General features: G+C 39.0%; 1 protein-coding gene across 3 annotated transcripts in view; it reads right to left on the bottom strand.

Annotated features, from left to right (window-relative positions):
* LOC136858532 (proteasome adapter and scaffold protein ECM29) overlaps positions 1-18,437 on the bottom strand; it is a 925,266-nt gene that overhangs the window by 418,951 nt on the left and 487,878 nt on the right. For all 3 annotated transcript variants that reach the window (XM_067138136.2, XM_067138135.2, XM_067138138.2), the window contains 2 exons: positions 12,811-12,925; positions 4,717-4,900 (listed from right to left, as the gene is read on the bottom strand). In XM_067138136.2, the coding sequence (XP_066994237.2) occupies positions 4,717-4,900; positions 12,811-12,925 (299 nt within the window). The remainder of the gene's footprint in view (positions 1-4,716; positions 4,901-12,810; positions 12,926-18,437) is intronic.

Below are 18,437 nucleotides of genomic sequence, written 5' to 3'. Positions count from 1 at the left end.
TAATTAATTTTTTAGTTTACAAGTTTCTAGATAGCTGAAGAGACCAATTCTAAAACCACAAGATCAGCTGCAATTTTGGCATATCACACCTTTTAAAGTTCCTTATTATTGTAGAACTTGGTGGTCATTTCTTCTCTGATTTTCTCCTCATTTTCTATTACTTGTTTGTTTTACATCATATTGACATAGACAGGTCTTATGGCAACGATGGGATAGGGAAGTGCTAGGAATGGGAACCATGGGGACCATGGCCTTAATTAAGATATAGCTCCAGCATATGCCTGGTGTGAAAATGGAAAATGACAGAAAAACATCTTCAGGACTGCTGACAGTGTGGCTTGAACCCTGAATGCAAGCTGACAGCTACATGACTCAAACTGAGTAGCCAAATCACTCAGATTTTTATGATCTCTTTTATCAGACTCGTGCATTTGTTGTTAATGTTAATGTGTCCAAAATATTTGGATAGTCATGGACAACATGTCACCACATCAGTCGATCAGAAGCTAAGGTCTCCCAGTTACAGATCCCAATTTGACAGTTCTTCACATTAGACTTTACAACATCCTTGTATCAATTTTGCTGTCCTGCGTGATCATGTTATCCATCCTTCAATTACGGATAAATAACTTTTTATTATTATTAACAAATACATCAGAATTGGGAAATATCCTGGTGGCAACAATCACTTACGGTAGCGTGATAAAGTGAAGCTAAACAACAACAACAACAACAAGCAATTCCATGGAAAGGAAATATTACAAGAAATACTACTAGTTTAACATTCCAAATCAGCATCTTCAAACACAAATACACACAACTTAAGTATTTCTTCGGAAGATGTGGATGTGAGTGACATGGCTGGTCCATCAATGCTGATCATGTTGTGGTATTGGTTGCTACCTAAATAATGATATTTGTTCAATAGTCCAACCATTTTTTACTTGAAGTATTTTTCTAAGAGAGCAATATTCTGGTGATATTTTCCTAGATATTTCATGTCTTCTCTAAGTAGTGCAAATCTTGTATCCATACCCGGTGTCAATATAGTTTTGTAAACATACAGCATAGTCTGAACACAGAGCTTATAGTTGTCAAAGACCCATTTAAGGGGGGTCATACACTAGTCATGCCATGTTTAGTTACCACTTGACAAAAATATGACTATTTCCTACATTATTTCAAGTAGGACATTGAAAATTAATATAATGATATATAACAACCTAACCTATTGTTTGATATAGTACAAATCAAAATTTAATGTAAAGTAGCCACATTATTAATTAATAAATGTTGATAAAATTATTAACCCCATGATATGACATAAAACATAACACTTTAAATATGAGCTTAAAGGTTGTTTTCTTTCGTTTGAATCGAAAGTGACAGAATATTATAGAGGATGGACTAAAATGAAATCTTTAAGTGCATTCAAATTAATTTGGCAGATTTTTAAAAAATATACATATAATTTGTACATTTTTATTACCAATTTATATCATTATACTAAGCCTAAATTTTGTCTCCGTTCCATTATTTTTGTTAATCTTCTATAGAATTCCTATTTGACCAACTGTGCAAATGTTCATTTAGATCAGACAAATGGTACTTGTGATATTACGTTTCTTGTTTGAAAAAGTCAGTTTTCAGGATATCGCATGTAAAGTTGCCACACACAGTTCTACTCCCCGTTCACCTTAGAAGGCTCCACTGCTATATGTTATACCCTCTGTCTGGATGTTCTTGGATAGTTCTTCCAGTCTGAGTTTCACCTAGTCCTTCTAGCCTCCAAAGTTGAGTAGAGTTTTTTTTTTTTTCCCAGCTGAATCTACACATACCTTGTCAAACTTTCTCAAAGCTTCCACAGTATTCTTCCCAACTTTGATTCCCAATGCCCTCAGTCCTTGTAGATTACTGCTAGCTCCATCATTAAAACTGGCCACTGCACTGGAGGTCCTATTTGAACAATTTTATTACCATTGCATGATGTTTTGGGACAAATGGACCAAACTTTACAGTTGAATGACTCATTTGCATTTTGGTTTCTCCCTTTTAGACATCTTCTCAGTAACTCTGTTTTGCCAATCCAGATATATTACTTCCAGTTAATTTCACATTTCCATGACACAGTTTGCAGCACAAAAGTTCACTTATATTATGCACTAAAGAAGAAAATCTATAATCCTATATGACACGCTGTCAGTATCCTTAGCATCACTGACAGGTGACCTAAGCTCCGGCCCAAGTTTCCTGGTTGATGCACTAGGCCTACTGGTTATGTCAAAAATAACATTGTCATTATCACCCCTCTCTTCATTAGAAAAGTGATTTCCAGCAAATCTCCTCTTTTTCCGTCTTGCAATGCTCCCTTTGTTAGGCATTATGATCACAATTCACAACACAATGTAATACAAGCACATGGAAAGTTTGAAAACAAACTGCTACTACCGCCAAGAAGTACACAACAGAAACCTTGGAAACAGAAGTTCAAAGCTTTCCACTCTCAAAGACAACTCACTAAACCGAGGATACAGGCATGGCTTACGTGAATACTAACCATGCATCCAGTGATATAAGAAATTGACGAAAAGAGAAACCACACAACCGTCTGTCGCTGTAAAGTTGCATCCATTGCTACGTAGCCACGCCGATCACAATGTGCAAGCTGTCACTAAAATGCAAATATCTCTAAAACTATGAGAAATTTTTACATAATACTTCGTATCTGTGTTTAGAAAGCCTCAACCTTTCCTATGAGATTTATTTTTAAAAAAGACATTTTTTAGTATAATCTACTGTATGACCCCCCTTAAGGAGACGACCAAATGCTGCCCCAGCGCAATACTGTAATACAATGTCTACGTTACCTTTTTTTTTTTTTGGCTAGTTGTTTTACGTCGCACCGACACAGATAGGCCTTACGGCGACGATGGGGACAGGAAAGGGCTAGGAGTGGGAAGGAAGTGGCCATGGCCTTAATTAAGGTACAGCCCCAGCATTTGCCTGGTGTGAAAATGGGAAACCACGGAAAACCATTTTCAGGGCTGCCGACAGTGGGGTTCGAACCTACTATCTCCCGAATACTGTATACTGGCCGCACTTAAGCAACTGCAGCTATCAAGCTCTGTCGTTACCATTATTGTCAAGTCTTTTATGCCAAGGAATATGTCTGATAATGTACACAATCTCACTAATGAAGTTTGATGCTTGTTGATTAGGAAGTTGTGTTTTATTCATTTGAGTTCTACCGCCAATGCAAATGCCATATATATAAGCATGCACTTCTCTATCAGTCCTCTTTCCATTGCAACAGATGTACCTAACGCAGGTTCCATAATTCAGCTGGTTAGATGGCTGCCTTGTTAAGTTAAGGTTGCTTGATCTTTCTAGTTGCAGGCAGTTGATACAGAGTACTTCATCATCATCATCACCACCACCACCACCACCACCACCACCACCACCACCACCACCACCACCACCCAGACAACTGCAGGTCATACCATGTTCCATCACAGGATTTCTCCTGACCTGAGTACTTCAACGTGAGAAATTTGTGTCTAGATTTACCCGCGCGTTGAAGAATCTTTTTCAGAGTACAATCTTGGCCTTTGCTAATTTCTCAATACTACTAGTAGTTGAATAGACAGCTTCCTCTGTGGATCAGTGATAGTGTGTTGGCCTCCAGATCCCAAGACAGTGAGTTCAAGTCCAGCAAAGGTAGACGGATTTTTGGAGGGCGGAAAAAAAATCCATTCAACTCTCCATGTCATACGATATCAGCACATAAAATAATACCGTAGGTGTTTAACCGACAAAATACATTGAAACTCAGCCACAGACACCCAAAGAGAGATTCAGTTTACCCTGACATCTAGTAGACCTAGAGTAAAACAGAACACGGAAACTGACGAGCAATCAGCCATGTGGCGTCAAATTAAAATGCTTGCACATGGTAGCCGAGGCCATATGAATATTATTATAGTTGAACAGACATTAAACTAGTAGCATTATTATTATTAAAAATTGTTTCAGCTCCTTAGGACTATGGTTAACATTTGTCAGCTTTTCTGGATTTCCGGTACTCCATCTCAGTTTTGTAGGCATTTCCTCTCTTTTATTTGGATACTATCTATCTCACTGCAAGAAGCGAAGACCAAGCACTCAACAGCATATACGGCTTCAGGTAGTAGTAGTAGTAGTAGTAGTAGTAGTAGTAGTAGTAGTAGTAGTAGTTGTTGTTGTTGTTGTTGTTGTTGTTCGGGGCTGTGCCTTAATTAAGGCCATGGACGCTTCCTTCTCACTCCTAGCCCTTTCCTATCCCATCATCGCCGTAAGACCTATCTGTGTCAGTGCGACATTAAGCAGCTTGCAAAAAAAAAAAAAAAAAAAAAAAAACTTCTTCTTCTTCTCATTATTACTATTGTATATAAATAGTATCTGGTCCTATACTGTGAATCTACATGTTGAAACTAGTCAGGTTATGAACAGAATACTGAAGAGGAAGTACAACACAATGAAACAAGTACAGTCTGTGACAGGGAAAAGTCCAGTGGGAAGTTAAATGAGTGTAGTATGTAACTGACTTGATAACTTGATTTATTTTTCTTCGTTACTGTAACAATGTTGCCTGTACTTCATTTCATAGTTGAAAACTAACTAGAAACTTGGTACGATGAAGCAATTCTAACAGAGTCAAGAGTTTTATTAAATTCATACCCAGTAGGAGCCTTGCCAAGCTGACCCTCCTCGAAGAGCTTTGTGTTGCTGGTCACTTGGGACACAGTACGACGTCCTTGAGTTAGCTGGTCCAATAACTCACCCATGAGACGACTACGGGCCTCCTCATCACTACTTTCATACACAAGGCCAAGACCCTTGGATGCCACATCTTGTACAACATCTGAAATCACACAAATTTTAATTATGCCATGTGCATAATATATTACTATTATAATCTTTTGACTGTAATTTATTCTATTCTGTAAATTACCTATATGTACTAGGCATGCTACAAGCAGAATTCTGGAGAGTATGTTCAATAATAAAAGAAAACAAGTACAGTTTTTGATGTTTTTACCAGTGTGTTACACACAGCTGAAAAACTTCACAGAAGATTTAGAGAATATACAACATGCAGTAAAATAAAGGTTTTCAAAGGTCCACCTTTTCAATACAATAATGTTTTATTGTGAATCAATCACATGTCATAAGGGTACTCTAGTTTCGGCACCTGTAATTCTTATAGCGACTCAGTCGTATATTTTATATGATATTATGTAGTCCAGCCTGCGTATGTCCAGGTTAAGTGAAATCTACAATATTTATGTTGTCTATATGAGTTGGCATGCCTGCTGCCATTTCTTGATGGATACAGTACTTTTGTATCCATCTCTTGACACAGGCCAGAGTAAAGTGTAGCTTTCACCGAAGTCCCAGTCTCATCCATGGCTTTGACAATATGGAAGTTGCTGGGGTATGGGTGGTGCTGAGTAATGACATTCAGAGCACGACTAGTGCATCTGAGTGTTATGAAAGGTGTTGCTCATAGGGTCAGTTGTGCTGTAATAGCAATTTCTGACCCAGTGAGGAAAGCAATGGCAAACTACCTCACTCCTCGTCTTGCCTAGTACACCTCATTTTGATGCTGCCATTGGTTTTTGCCGTTTCCTTATAACCGCATAACCTTTGGTGGTGCTATTTGAGGATCCAACCAGCCTCTGGGCTGATGACCTAACAGACATATGAGTTGGCACTTGTTCATTTAAATCAGGTGGTTTCAAAGAAGTTGAATTGGTCTTATGGAGATCATAGTGTGACCTGAGCTTGAGACTCCCACTTCAATTTGAAACCTGAAGAAAAAAATAGGAAGCCAATTTAGGTGTAGAAGATGGTGGAAGCAATGTATGGAAATGACTAGAACCATTAAAAATGAATGATTAACTCACCTTGAGCAGCATGTTTAACATACATGTTAGAGAGAGAGAGAGAGAGAGAGAGAGAGTGTGTGTGTGGCAGAGGGAAGTGGCAAGGGGAAGGAAGGAGGCAGAGCACCGACGGGGAATGGAAATATGATGGGGCAAAAGGATGGGGTATTGGAGGTAATTGACGCGGGGGGGGGAATTGCGGATGACTTGGAAGATCAAATTGTTTTTCGATAGTTTGATGTTTTTAAGCCAGTTGATTAAAAGATCAAAAAGAATATTGGTTTTTTCATAGATTTCATTTAGGTTATAATTGGGGTTGAAATACTGATCGCAATTAATGTAACAACTTTCGATAATATTCATGATGGGTCCCTTATTTGGTGTTTGAAGAATTTCCATGTCATGTTCAATGTCTGTGAATTTATGATTAGAGTCATGCGTATGCTGACCTATGGCGGAGAATTTGTTGTACCTCATTGCCTTGACGTGTTCTGAATATCTAATCATAAAGCTATGTCCTGTTTGATCCATGTGCGAGCTGCTGCATTCAATACATTTGAATCTGTATATTCCAGATTTGGAGTAAATGTTGCGGGTATTAATTGATGAAGAGCTGCGTAAAATTTCAGAGGTTCTGTTGTTGCTTCTGAATAAAATTCATATACTGTGTTTTCGGAAAAGATTGGTGATTTTGTGGATGTTGTTTTTATAAGTGAAAATGGATAGAATAAGACCTTCTGGTCTTTCTTTTATGAGAGTGGTCTTGGGCCGGTTCCTGTATTTGTTAATTATTTGTTCTATGAATGGCCTGTTGTACCCATTAAACTTGGCGATTGCCCTTATGGTATGAGGTTCATTATTAAGGGATGTATGGAATCTTTGTGGATAATATTAGCAGTTTATGTATTTTTCCTATAAATTTTATGATATGTTAGAGGGATTTCTGATAATGGTTAGATCCATCAAGTTGATTGTTCTATTAATTTTGGACTCAAGTGTAAATTTAATGTTGGGGTCAATGCTATTCAAGTCTTGGAGAGTGGAGTCCGTGTTCTTGATTGCTTCATTCATGATGACAAATGTATCGTCAACGTATCTGGTCCATATAAGAATATTTGGAAAATCGTTGTTGTTAATTTTTGAATATTCCAAATTATCCAAATAGAGATTAGCTAAAATTCCTGATACAGGTGATATCATCGCCAGTCCATTCTGTTGGTAGATAATTTTGTCAAAAATAATGACATTATTGATGACCAATTTCAGGAGATGCATGAAATCTGGTGTTTCTAGTTTACGGAGAGAACTGTACTTATTTAAATTGTTTTCAATGATGATGAAAAGTTTTGAAGTTGGTATGCTCGGATATATATTTACTATATCGAAAGAATGAAGAAAGTGGTTAGGTTGTATGTTAAATGACTTTAATTTCTCAATTAGTTTGATAGTGTTTTTAATGGATTTGTTGGAGAGAAAATGATAATTTTTTGTTAGGAAACTTTGGATAAACTGGGATGCTTCGTAAAGCGGGCTAGGTCTATAGTTGATAATTGGCTGGATGGAAATATTAGGCTTACAGATTTTTGGAAGGGCTTTAACTGTAGGAAGACCTAGGTTCATGGTTAACCCATTGCCTTGCAATGACGGAAATTTCCGTCATTGTCCATGGGTTCCCATAAATGTCCACCCTCTTTATTGCTTTGTTGAGGTTTCCACGGATACATATCGATATTTCTTTGCAATCCCAACATGTCTACGAGATGTTGGTAATCGTATTTCAGCTATCTTTGCCCTTCAGCTACGTATTTTGCCGCCAAAGAGTCTAAATATGATCGAGTAAATTGACGCGTAAAGCTTTAGTGAAGGTAAAATCAATGTCATGGCCGAGTCGGATAAAGCTCGAATATTACGTTTTTGGAGGAAACTGATGTCAGTGACGGTTTTTCCGATGAAAGTGATACTGAATTACCTTCGAGTGACGTTAGCATTAGTAATTCCAAAGAATTAGATGATATTATTGAAGAAAATGAAGACGGGGACACAGGTGGTCGTGTGCATAACCTAGAAGACAAAGTGTACACAAACAGACAATGTACCAAATAATATGTGGTGCATTATAGATGGAGAACTGAACTCTATGGTAGCAACAAGATTAGGCGAGAATCCAGGGAAGGCTGAAGTAATTAATCACATGCTGAATCCTCAAAAAAAGGAGGCCCAGCTTTTCCAGTTTCAGGGGTGATGTTGCGGAGCAAATTTTGAGGGTGTTGTTCTGCCTGATTATCCAACCAGAGGCCAGCCCAGTGCAGGAAGTACACCAGTGAGGTTACAAGAAAAACATTGCACTCACTTCTCTGTCAAAATAATAGCAAGAGCAAGCAAGGCATCTCCATCAAGAAAGTGCGAGGTCTGCTATGACTGCGGAGGAAAAAATCCCAAGGGAAAGAACAGGGGTGAATCCCGCTATGAATGTGATAAGTGTAAGGTGGCACTGCATGTATATGAGTGTTTTAAGATCTACCACACTGTGTTGAACTATTGTTAGAATGTGAACTGTGTTTCAGTGTGTTAACTTCCTGTAGCAAAAGTGTTCTCTTTTAATCCAGATTAAATCACAATCAATGTATATTTATTTTCAAGAAAAATTGCAGATCAATGGGTTAATAGTCTAGATTTCTCCTTATCTGTAAAAAGAAATGAAAAATCCTTTAAGATTTGTTTTAGTTGCTGCTGAATTTTTTGGGTAGGATCTTTCTTGATTATTTTACATGTGCTGTTCAAGTACGAGTCCGATGGTACTGGGGAACAACACTTCCAGCACTGCCAAGACGACAAGCCACATTTAATTTTATAGTAATCAGATGGAGAGATTTTGGGGCAGGTCTTATGCATGGGCATTTCACACGACACACACATCACATACAGCTGATTGATGTGGCCCTTGTTGTTGTTTGAGTCATCAGTCCATAGACTGGTTTGATGCAGCTCTCCATGCCACCCTATCCTGTGCTAACCTTTTCATTTCTACGTAACTATTGCATCCTACATCTGCTCTAATTTGCTTGTCATATTCATATCTTGGTCTATCCCTACCGTTCTTACCCCCTACACTTCCTTCAAAAACCAACTGAACAAGTCCTGGGTGTCTTAAGATGTGTCCTTTCATTCTATCTCTTCTTCTCGTCAAATTTAGCCAAATCGATCTCCTCTCACCAATTCGATTCAGTATCTCTTCATTCGTGATTCGATCTATCCATCTCACCTTCAGCATTCTTCTTTAACACCACATTTCAAAAGCTTCTATTCTCTTTCTTTCTGAGCTAGTTATCGTCCATGCTTCACTTCCATACAATGCCACGCTCCACACGAAAGTCTTCAAAAACATCTTTCTAATTCCGATATCAATGTTTGAAGTGAGCAAATTTCTTTTCTTAAGAAAGCTCTTCCTTGCTTGTGCTAGTCTGCATTTTATGTCCTCCTTACTTCTGCCATCGTTAGTTATTTTACTACCCAAGTAACAATATTCATCTACTTCGTTTAAGACTTAATTTCCTAATCTAATATTTCCTGCATCACCTGCCTTCATTCGACTGCACTCCATTACTTTTGTTTTGGACTTATTTATTTTCATCTTGTACTCCTTACCCAAGACTTCATCCATACCATTCAGCAACTTCGAGATCTTCTGCAGTCTCAGATAAAATAACAATATCATCGGCAAATCTCAAGGTTTTGATTTCCTCTCCTTGGACTGTGATTCCCTTTCCAAATTTCTCTTTGATTTCCTTTACTGCCTGTTCTATGTAAACATTGAAAAGGAGAGGGGACAAACTGCAGCCTTGCCTCACTCCTTTCTGGATTGCTGCTTCTTTTTCAAAGCCCTCGATTCTTATCACTGCAGACTGATTTTTATACAGATTGTAGATAATTCTTCGTTCTCGGTATCTGATCCCTATCATCTTCAGAATCATAAATAGCTTGGTCCAATCAACATTATCGAATGCCTTTTCTAGATCTACGAATGCCATGTACGTGGGCTTGTCCTCCTTGATTCGATCCTCTAAGATCAGACGTAAAGTCAGGATAGCTTCACGTGTTCCTACATTTCTTCTGAAGCCAAATTGATCTTCTCCCAACTCAGCTTCAACTTGTTTTTCCATTCTTCTGTAAATAATACGTGTTAAAATTTTGCAGGCATGAGATACTAAACTAATGGTGCGGTAGTTTTCACACCTGTCAGCACCGGCTTTCTTGGGAACAGGTATAACAACATTCTGCTGAAAATCGGATGGGACTTCTCCTGTCTCATACATCTTGCACACTAAATGAAATAACCTTGCCATGCTGGTTTTTCCTAAGGCAGTCAGTAATTCATAGGGAATGTCATCAATTCCAGGTGCCTTGTTCCTATTGAGGTCACTCACAGCTCTGTCAAACTCTGACCTCAAAATTGGGTCTCCCTTTTCATCAGCATCAACAGCCTCTTCATGTTCCAGAACCAAATTATCTACATCTTTACCTTGATACAACTGTTGGATATGCTCCTGCCATCTTTCTGCTTTGTCTTCTTTCCCTAGAAGTGGTTTTCCATCTGAGCTCTTAATATTCATACACCTAGATTTCCTTTCTCCAAAGGTTTCCTTGATTTTCCTGTATGCAGCATCTACTTTTCCCAGGACCATACAGCCTTCGACATCCTTGCATTTCTCCTTCAGCCATTGTTCCTTAGCTGCCTTGCACTTCCTATCCGCTTCATTCTTTAATCGCCTGTATTCTTTTCTGCCCTCTTCATTTCTAGCATTCTTGTATTTTTGTCGTTCATCAATCAGGTCTAGTATCTCCTGAGTTATCCACTGATTCTTAGTTGATCTTTTCTTCCTTCCTAACATTTCTTCAGCAGCCCTACTGACTTCATTTTTCATGACTCTCCACTCTTCCTCTATAGTGTTTCCTTCAGCCTTTTCATTTAGTCCTTGTGCAACATGTTCCTTGAAACAATCCCTCACATTCTTTTCTTTCAACTTGTCTAGATCCCATCTTTTTGCATTCTTTCCTTTCTTCAATTTCTTCAACTTCAGATGGCATTTCATGACCAACAAGTTGTGGTCAGAGTCCACGTCTGCTCCTGGGAAAGTTTTGCAATCCAACACCTGGTTTCTGAATCTCTGCCTAATCATAATGAAGTCTATTTGATACCTTCCAGTGTCTCCAGGTCTCGTCCACGTATACAGCCGTCGTTTGTGGTGTTTGAACCAAGTATTGGCAAGGACTAAATTATGATCAGTGCAGAATTCAACCAGACGACTTCCTCTTTCGTTCCTTCGTCCCAATCCAAATTCTCCTACTGTACTACCTTCTCTTCCTTGGCCTACCACTGCATTCCAGTCTCACATCACAATTAGATTCTCGTCACCTTTTACATATTGTATTAAATCTTCTATCTCCTCATATATTCTTTCGATTTCTTCATCATCCTCTGAACTAGTGGGCATATAGACCTGCACTATTGTGGTGGGCACTGGTTTGGTGTCTATCTTGACGACAATAATTCTTTCACTATGCTGGTCGTAGTAGCTTACCCGCTGCCCTATTTTCTTATTCATTATTAAACCAACTCCTGCATTTCCTCTGTTTGATTTTGTGTTGATAATTCAGTAGTCGCCTGACCAAAAATCTTGTTCTTCTTGCCAACGTACTTCACTTATGCCAACTACATCTAACTTTAGCCTATCCATCTCCCTTTTCAGATTCTCTAACCTACCACAATGATTCAAACTTCTAACATTCCACGCTCCGACTCGCAGAATGTCAGTATCCATCTTCCTGATGATCGCCCCCTCTCGTGTAGTCCCCACCCGGAGATCCGAATGGGGGACTAGTTTACCTCCGGAATATTTTACCCGGGATGAAGCCATCATCAGTACATCATTCATACAGAGAGAGCTGCATGTCCTCGGGAGTTAGTTACGGCTGTAGTTTCCCGTTGCTTTCAGCCGTGTAGCAGTATCAACACAGCTAAGCCATGTTGAGTATTATTACAAGGCCGTATCAGTCAATCATCCAGACTGCCGCCCTTGCAGCTGCCGAAAGGCTGCTACCGCCCTTTCGATGAACCATTCGTTAGTCTGGTCTCTCAACAGATACCCATCCGATATGGTTGCACCTGCGGCTCGGCTATCTGCATCATTGGGACACGCAAGCCTCCCCACCGCGGCAAGGTCACATGGTTCGCAGAGGAGGGATGTGGCCCTTAGAACAGCAAATATGACATTCTATGTTACGTTTCTGTTTGGAGGTCCCGGATTTGTTTCTCCGTCTCCACATGCAGCTATGGTCAGGAGAATGAGGTGAAATGTTGATGAGGGTGGTCTGGCAACCCTGCACCTCGCTTGAAGCGCACTGCCAGTACCAGCGGTTATGTACACATTTTCACTGGCGCATGTTAAGCACTATATTTTACAATTTTGCACAATCAGCAAATTCTCTCGAAGGATTGAACTGCTAGGACACTCACTGAACACCCCACCATTAAAGATCACTTCATTACTTTCACATGTGACTCATTTAACCACTATAAACAACAAGAAAGTACGGAGCACTTGGAACATTACATGTCGACCTGCCGCCATTTAGTTCATAAGCTTTGTGAACAGCATTATTTGTGATTGTTAAAATTTCTACTTCTATATTAGAAAGGAGAGTAACTCCTCATATAAGACATTTGAATAATGTGTGTTTATCTATAGGTAACTGAACATTTTGTATTTGCTATGAATTTTCCCCTCCCTTATCAGCTTCATGTTGCTGGTTTGCACATATAAATGAAGCATAAAAGCAATTCAGATATGAAAGAAATTTCCCAATAACTGTGAGGAATTATTCTTACCATTATTATCAGACAGCATATCCATAAAGGTTTTTTGAACGAGATTAAGCTGTTGTCGGACTGGAGCACAATGGCCACAGTGCTTTAACAAAGCCAGAAGCCAAATACAGCTTGCCTATAAAATGAAAACACTGAGTCAAATAAGGTATTCTTTTCATAGAAAACAAAAGGATGTTACTGGTTCAAGACAACAATAAAATGCACTTTTAGGATTGCATTGATTGGATTAGACATAAGTTGCACTGAAAAAGACTTTCCTTAATGATGAATTGATGTACAGAAAATAGTGCACAGGAACCTGCTGTTAGTAAAATAATCATGAATTATTTAGCCACAGTCAATGAAAGCTGTGATGATGGAGTGGATTTTATTTTTCTCTTTTCAATATAATTTCAACAACTACACTAACTCAAGTAGGCTTTCAGTGATGATGGTTGTGGCAAAAGGTACTGCTCAGCATTTGTCTGGTATGAAAGTGGGAAACCACGGAAAATATCTTCAGGGCTGCCAATGGTAAAATTCTACAAATTAATTGGAAGTATCATTTGAGAGTCAGTTAACCTTTGGATGAATTCTTATTGATAAGTAACAGCTCAAAAAGTTCAACATTTTAAAAAGTTTGCTACATAGAAATGTTTTCAAGATTATAAAATTAAAATCTGAGATATGCAAGATGATCCTTTTGTAAGACTGAAAATAGAATATTACAGAAGCAACTAATGCATACACTAATACTGTCAACAGAACCTTAAACTTCCAAACGGGCATAAACATGTTCAGTTCAATAAATGTTTATGAGTCAAAGGAAAAATGAAAGACGGCATTACTATCAAAATAATCTGCAAGATGTCTGAAGTGATGATGTGATAAGTGCTGACCTACAGCCTCCACTCGCGTAAGCAAATGTGTGTTAACATGTCAGTATGCTCTGCATGTCACAATGCAATGCTGCCAAAATGTGCCTTCTTCCAGCTCTAGGGTTAAGAAATGCCAACTGACTGAGGTAGAACAATCCCAAAATCCAGTAGAGGAAAACCCAAAAAACCACAGCTGAGGTAGTGACAGGAGAGCAAAGGCCCATCATAATCAAGTTCACGCGATACCATGAACATAAACCTATCCGCCGTGCAAAGAAGTCGGTTAAGGGATCGGGTACGTTGATCACGGAATCAGCTTACAGCAGCGAGAAAAGACATACTAAATGCCATGCATGACTACTTCAGCCAGAAATCTGCCTGGACTTAGGATGAACAAATAACTGTTCTATAATCTGACGAGAAAGGACTACAAGTGAAGCACGATTTGACCTTAAAATGTTATCAAGCAGGTAGGGGGTGAAACAATGTAGTAATGAGAGAGAGAGAGAGTAGCAGTTCTTAACAAACAACACAGGTATATAACTATTCTATTGTATTTGTCACCACATGAGACTTTGGGAGTTCGAAAAATAACTTGCCCCTCAGAGAATGATGACCGGCACTCCACACGTTTCCTCTGCTCCTCTGTCCAACTCATCCCTGCGGCAGCCTGCAGCATTCCTTTCCTCAGCTGAAGAACACCCTTTACATGTTTCCTTTACATCACCAACTGGGCCATTAGCTCATAAATCCACTGAGAAAATATGCGCAAACCTGCCTACCAGGTTGTTTTGTATTCATATCAAAGCTCAAGTCTATCATTGCACGCCACACCGATTATGGAGGAACAATAGGAATGGGCGAGAAGGCACATTAGGAATAAGTTCCCCACTAAATTAATTTTTAAATATCCTCACTCTGAACATCCAAGACCTGAATTTCTGTTTGTGGAGATAATTACCTTTACCGAGATAGTTGTAATAGGGGTGCTATAAAACCTCTCAAAACAGGAAATTTCTTGGAATTAGAAGACAGCCTACTAAGAGACTTCAATATGAATTTACTTGTATCTGCGCTTGACTCAAGACAGTTACATAACATATTGAAATTCTGTAGCATGATTATAGATACCCTAAACCCAACTCACCACGTTCACTCCAAGTAACAACTACTTTCAATACCCACAATGATCGAATGATCATAAGTTATGAATTTCATTATGGTCCTTATTGACAATGGATCACTATCAAAGAGTAGAAATGGGTCCACTTATTCAATACCATTAGCTTGTATATTGTCTTATAAAACTGCGACTTTTTTCGACCCCATATATATTGGGTCATATGGTGTCAATGTATCACCAGCTGTTTCGGGTCTTATTTCAGACAAAAATAAGTGGCAATGGGAGCATGTAAGTAATTGTCAATGTATCACCAGCTGTTTCAGTCTTATTTCGGACATAAATAAGTGGCAATGGGAGCACGTAAGTAATTCTCTACAGAATAATATTTGCAGTGTTACTGGCAAAATTGATGCTGTAAATCAGAGACAGTTAGGAGAAGCTCCTAGAGAATTAGAAGTAGTGAATGTGTTCCTGAATGAACAGTTTTGGGAGCAAGTAACCAGGGAAACCAATGCTTATGCTAATTTATTTTTGGAATCTGCAGCCGAGGATGCTGGACTGAATAATTCTTATGAAGAGAAGCACTGGTTACCTGTTACTGCTGATGAAATGAAGGCACATATTGCCCTTCATATTTTGACATCTCAGAATGGGAAGCCTTCATTACAGGATAATTGCTCCAAACACAGGGTAATAGAGACCACAATATTTGGGGAACTAAACCATTCAAGAGATACAAATCCATCAATAAATTCCTCCACTTCTCCACTGATTCTCCAAGTACAGTGGGTGATAAACTCAGAAAAGTTAGACTTGTACTGGAATTACTTTTAGAGAGGTTTCAGAGAGTGTAATGCCCAGTGAAAAAGTTTGCACTGATCAGAGTTTGAAGAAGTTCAAAGGTAGATTATCTTACAATACAATCCATCAAAGAGAGCAAGATTTGGCATAAAAATCTAGAAGGTTTGTTCATCAGACAATGGCTACTGCTGGAGATTCAAAGTTTATACTGGGATGTGTCTGGAGTTAAGTTCCAATTTCTTGCAAGTGAGAAAGTATTGATGGAAATGTGCAGAGAGCTTCTAGGTAGATGGAGAATTCTGTACATGAACAACTAGTACACTTCTCTCACACTTTTTAGACATCTGCTTGATAATAAGACTTATGCAGCTGGAACAGCAAGGCCAAACAGGAAGTACATGGCTAAGGAACTTGGCGACACAAAACTGAGAAGGGGCAAGCTTACATTTTTGTCCAGTAATGGGGTTTTAGCAGTGATACGGGCAGACAAGAAGGCAGTTGATATGTTTTTCTACACTTCATGATAGGCCAAATTTTGTTGAGGTGATAAGGCATGATGGTAAAAGAAGCTAAAAACCAATTTTGTCACCGACTACAATTGTGGAATGGGTAGGGTAGATTCTCACGATAGCGGCTGGCATCATTCCCGTTGATGAGAGATTAAGTAAAAGGCTACAAGAAACTTGAATTTTTATATGTTGGATATGGCCCCATTGAATGCTAGTGTAATTTACACCTTCTCAACGCTGGTAGGAAGTGAGAAGGGTTTATAACCTTCAGAATCAACATAGCTGATCAGCTGTTGGCAAGTTTTGTGTTGCCCTCTTACACAACTAGAGGACGACCAAGCCCAGGGGAAACACCACTAAGACTTCAGGGAAAGCAGCAGGGACACTTTTCATCCAAAATACCACCAGCATCAATGAAACAAATTCCATCAAGGAAATGCAAAATCTGCACTGCCTGTGGGTTGCGGAAGGAATAGTCTTTTGAATGCCATAAATGCAAAGTGGCCCTATGTATGGAGAACTGTTTTGTGGTACTTCATACAGCTAAGGACTTCTCAAGGCAAACCTGAGAACAGGGTACCCATTTCCTGTTGTTATTTTGTTGTAAATATAAGTGTTTCGATTCACTGTATATAGCTGCTGGAATTGCGTTTTAAAAATGGTATTCTACGTCACATACTTATTCCAACAAATGGTACTTGAATGGGTTAAATTTAGATATATTTTTGAAATTACTAACTGGTTTGATAGAGTTTGGGAGTGGTGAACCCACCGTAATAAAAGTCTATACTATGACAAGTGTACTGAAGCCTCAGAAAATGCTACGCAGTCTGCACAAGCGACGTGCAAAATGCCAGGGCGTTCCCCACAAGCGACGTGCAGTTCTTGTGATGCTGGGAGAAATGTGAGAAATGGGTGACCAGCAACCAAATACATCAAGACAGTGACCATCAATGTAGTGACATTAACAGGGAAAGTGGAAGAAATTGTTGATTTTATGGTTGAAAAAAGATATAGCATTGCTAGGAATCAGTGAGACCAAACTGAAAGGAAAAGGTGAGAGGAAACTGAAGAAAGGAAACACCTTATACTATAGTGGAGGAAAAAAAGCCAAAAATGGTGTAGGTCTCATAATTAGAAAAGACCTGAAGGAATATCTAGAATTGGTGGAAAACATAAATGACAGGTTGATTAAGGTCAGATTGAGACTTGAAACTGGTGTTACAGATATAATTCATGGGTATGCTCCATAAACAGGAAATACAGATACGGATCTAGAGGAATACCTTGAATATCTGGAAGGCCATGTACAGGACAAGTTGTGATCCTAGAGACATGAATGCCCAAGTAGATCAGGAAAGAAAGGGAGATGAAGAGATTATAGGGCCATTTGAATATGGGAAGAGAAACAAGGCTGGAGATATTTTGGTAGATTTGTAGAAGAAATGAGCTGATCATTGGTAACACATGGTTTCAAAAGAAAAACAGTCAGAAAATAACAAGATATAGCTGGGATAGCAAAACCAAAACTCTGATAGATTACATTTTTGTCAAGAAAGGTAACAGAAAAATGTTGGTAGACGTAACAGCCCTCCCAGGTTAATCTTTTGAAGGAGATCACAGAGTTGTGATGTCTGTCTGTTAGGTCATCAGCCCAGAGGCTGGTTGGATCCTCAAATAGCACCACCAAAGGTTATGCGGTTATAAGGAAATCCCAAAAACCAATGACAGCACCAAAATGAGGCGTACTAGGCAAGATGAGGAGTGAGGTAGTTTGCCGTTGCTTTCCTCACTGGATCAGAAAGTACTATTGCAGCACGACTGACCCTATGAGCAGCACCTTTCATAACACTCAGATGCACTAGTCATGCTCCAAATGTCATTACTCAGCACTATCCATACCCCAGCAACTTCCATATTGTCACAGTCATGGATGTTGACTGGGACTTCGGTGGAAGCTACACTTTACTCTGGCCTGTGCCAAGAGATGGATGCAAAAGTACTGCATCCATCAAGAAATGACAGCAGGCAGTAGAGTTGTGATAGCTAAGTTAAAGATGGGAAAGATACAAAAGATGACTGAGATTAGGCAGAGAAACCTAAGGGTGTGGAAAGTGCAGAAGAAGGAAATGAATGAAGAGTTCCAGATATAGATTAAAACAAGTATACCTAAGGAAGATATGCAAGGGTTGAAGAAAAATAGGCGTACTTTAAAACAGTCATGGTAGAGTCTGCAGAAAAGACCTGTGGAAGAGCGTCAGGGAAAGAAGAAAGATCAAGAAACGCCCTGGTGGAATGATAGGGTAACCGATATAGTTAAAGGGAAGAAACAAGCTT

The sequence above is a fragment of the Anabrus simplex genome, chromosome 1 (assembly GCF_040414725.1).
Source record: "Anabrus simplex isolate iqAnaSimp1 chromosome 1, ASM4041472v1, whole genome shotgun sequence".
NCBI lineage: Eukaryota > Metazoa > Arthropoda > Insecta > Orthoptera > Tettigoniidae > Anabrus > Anabrus simplex.
Note: the sequence above shows the minus strand (reverse complement) of the source record. Positions and strands in the feature narration are given on the sequence as shown.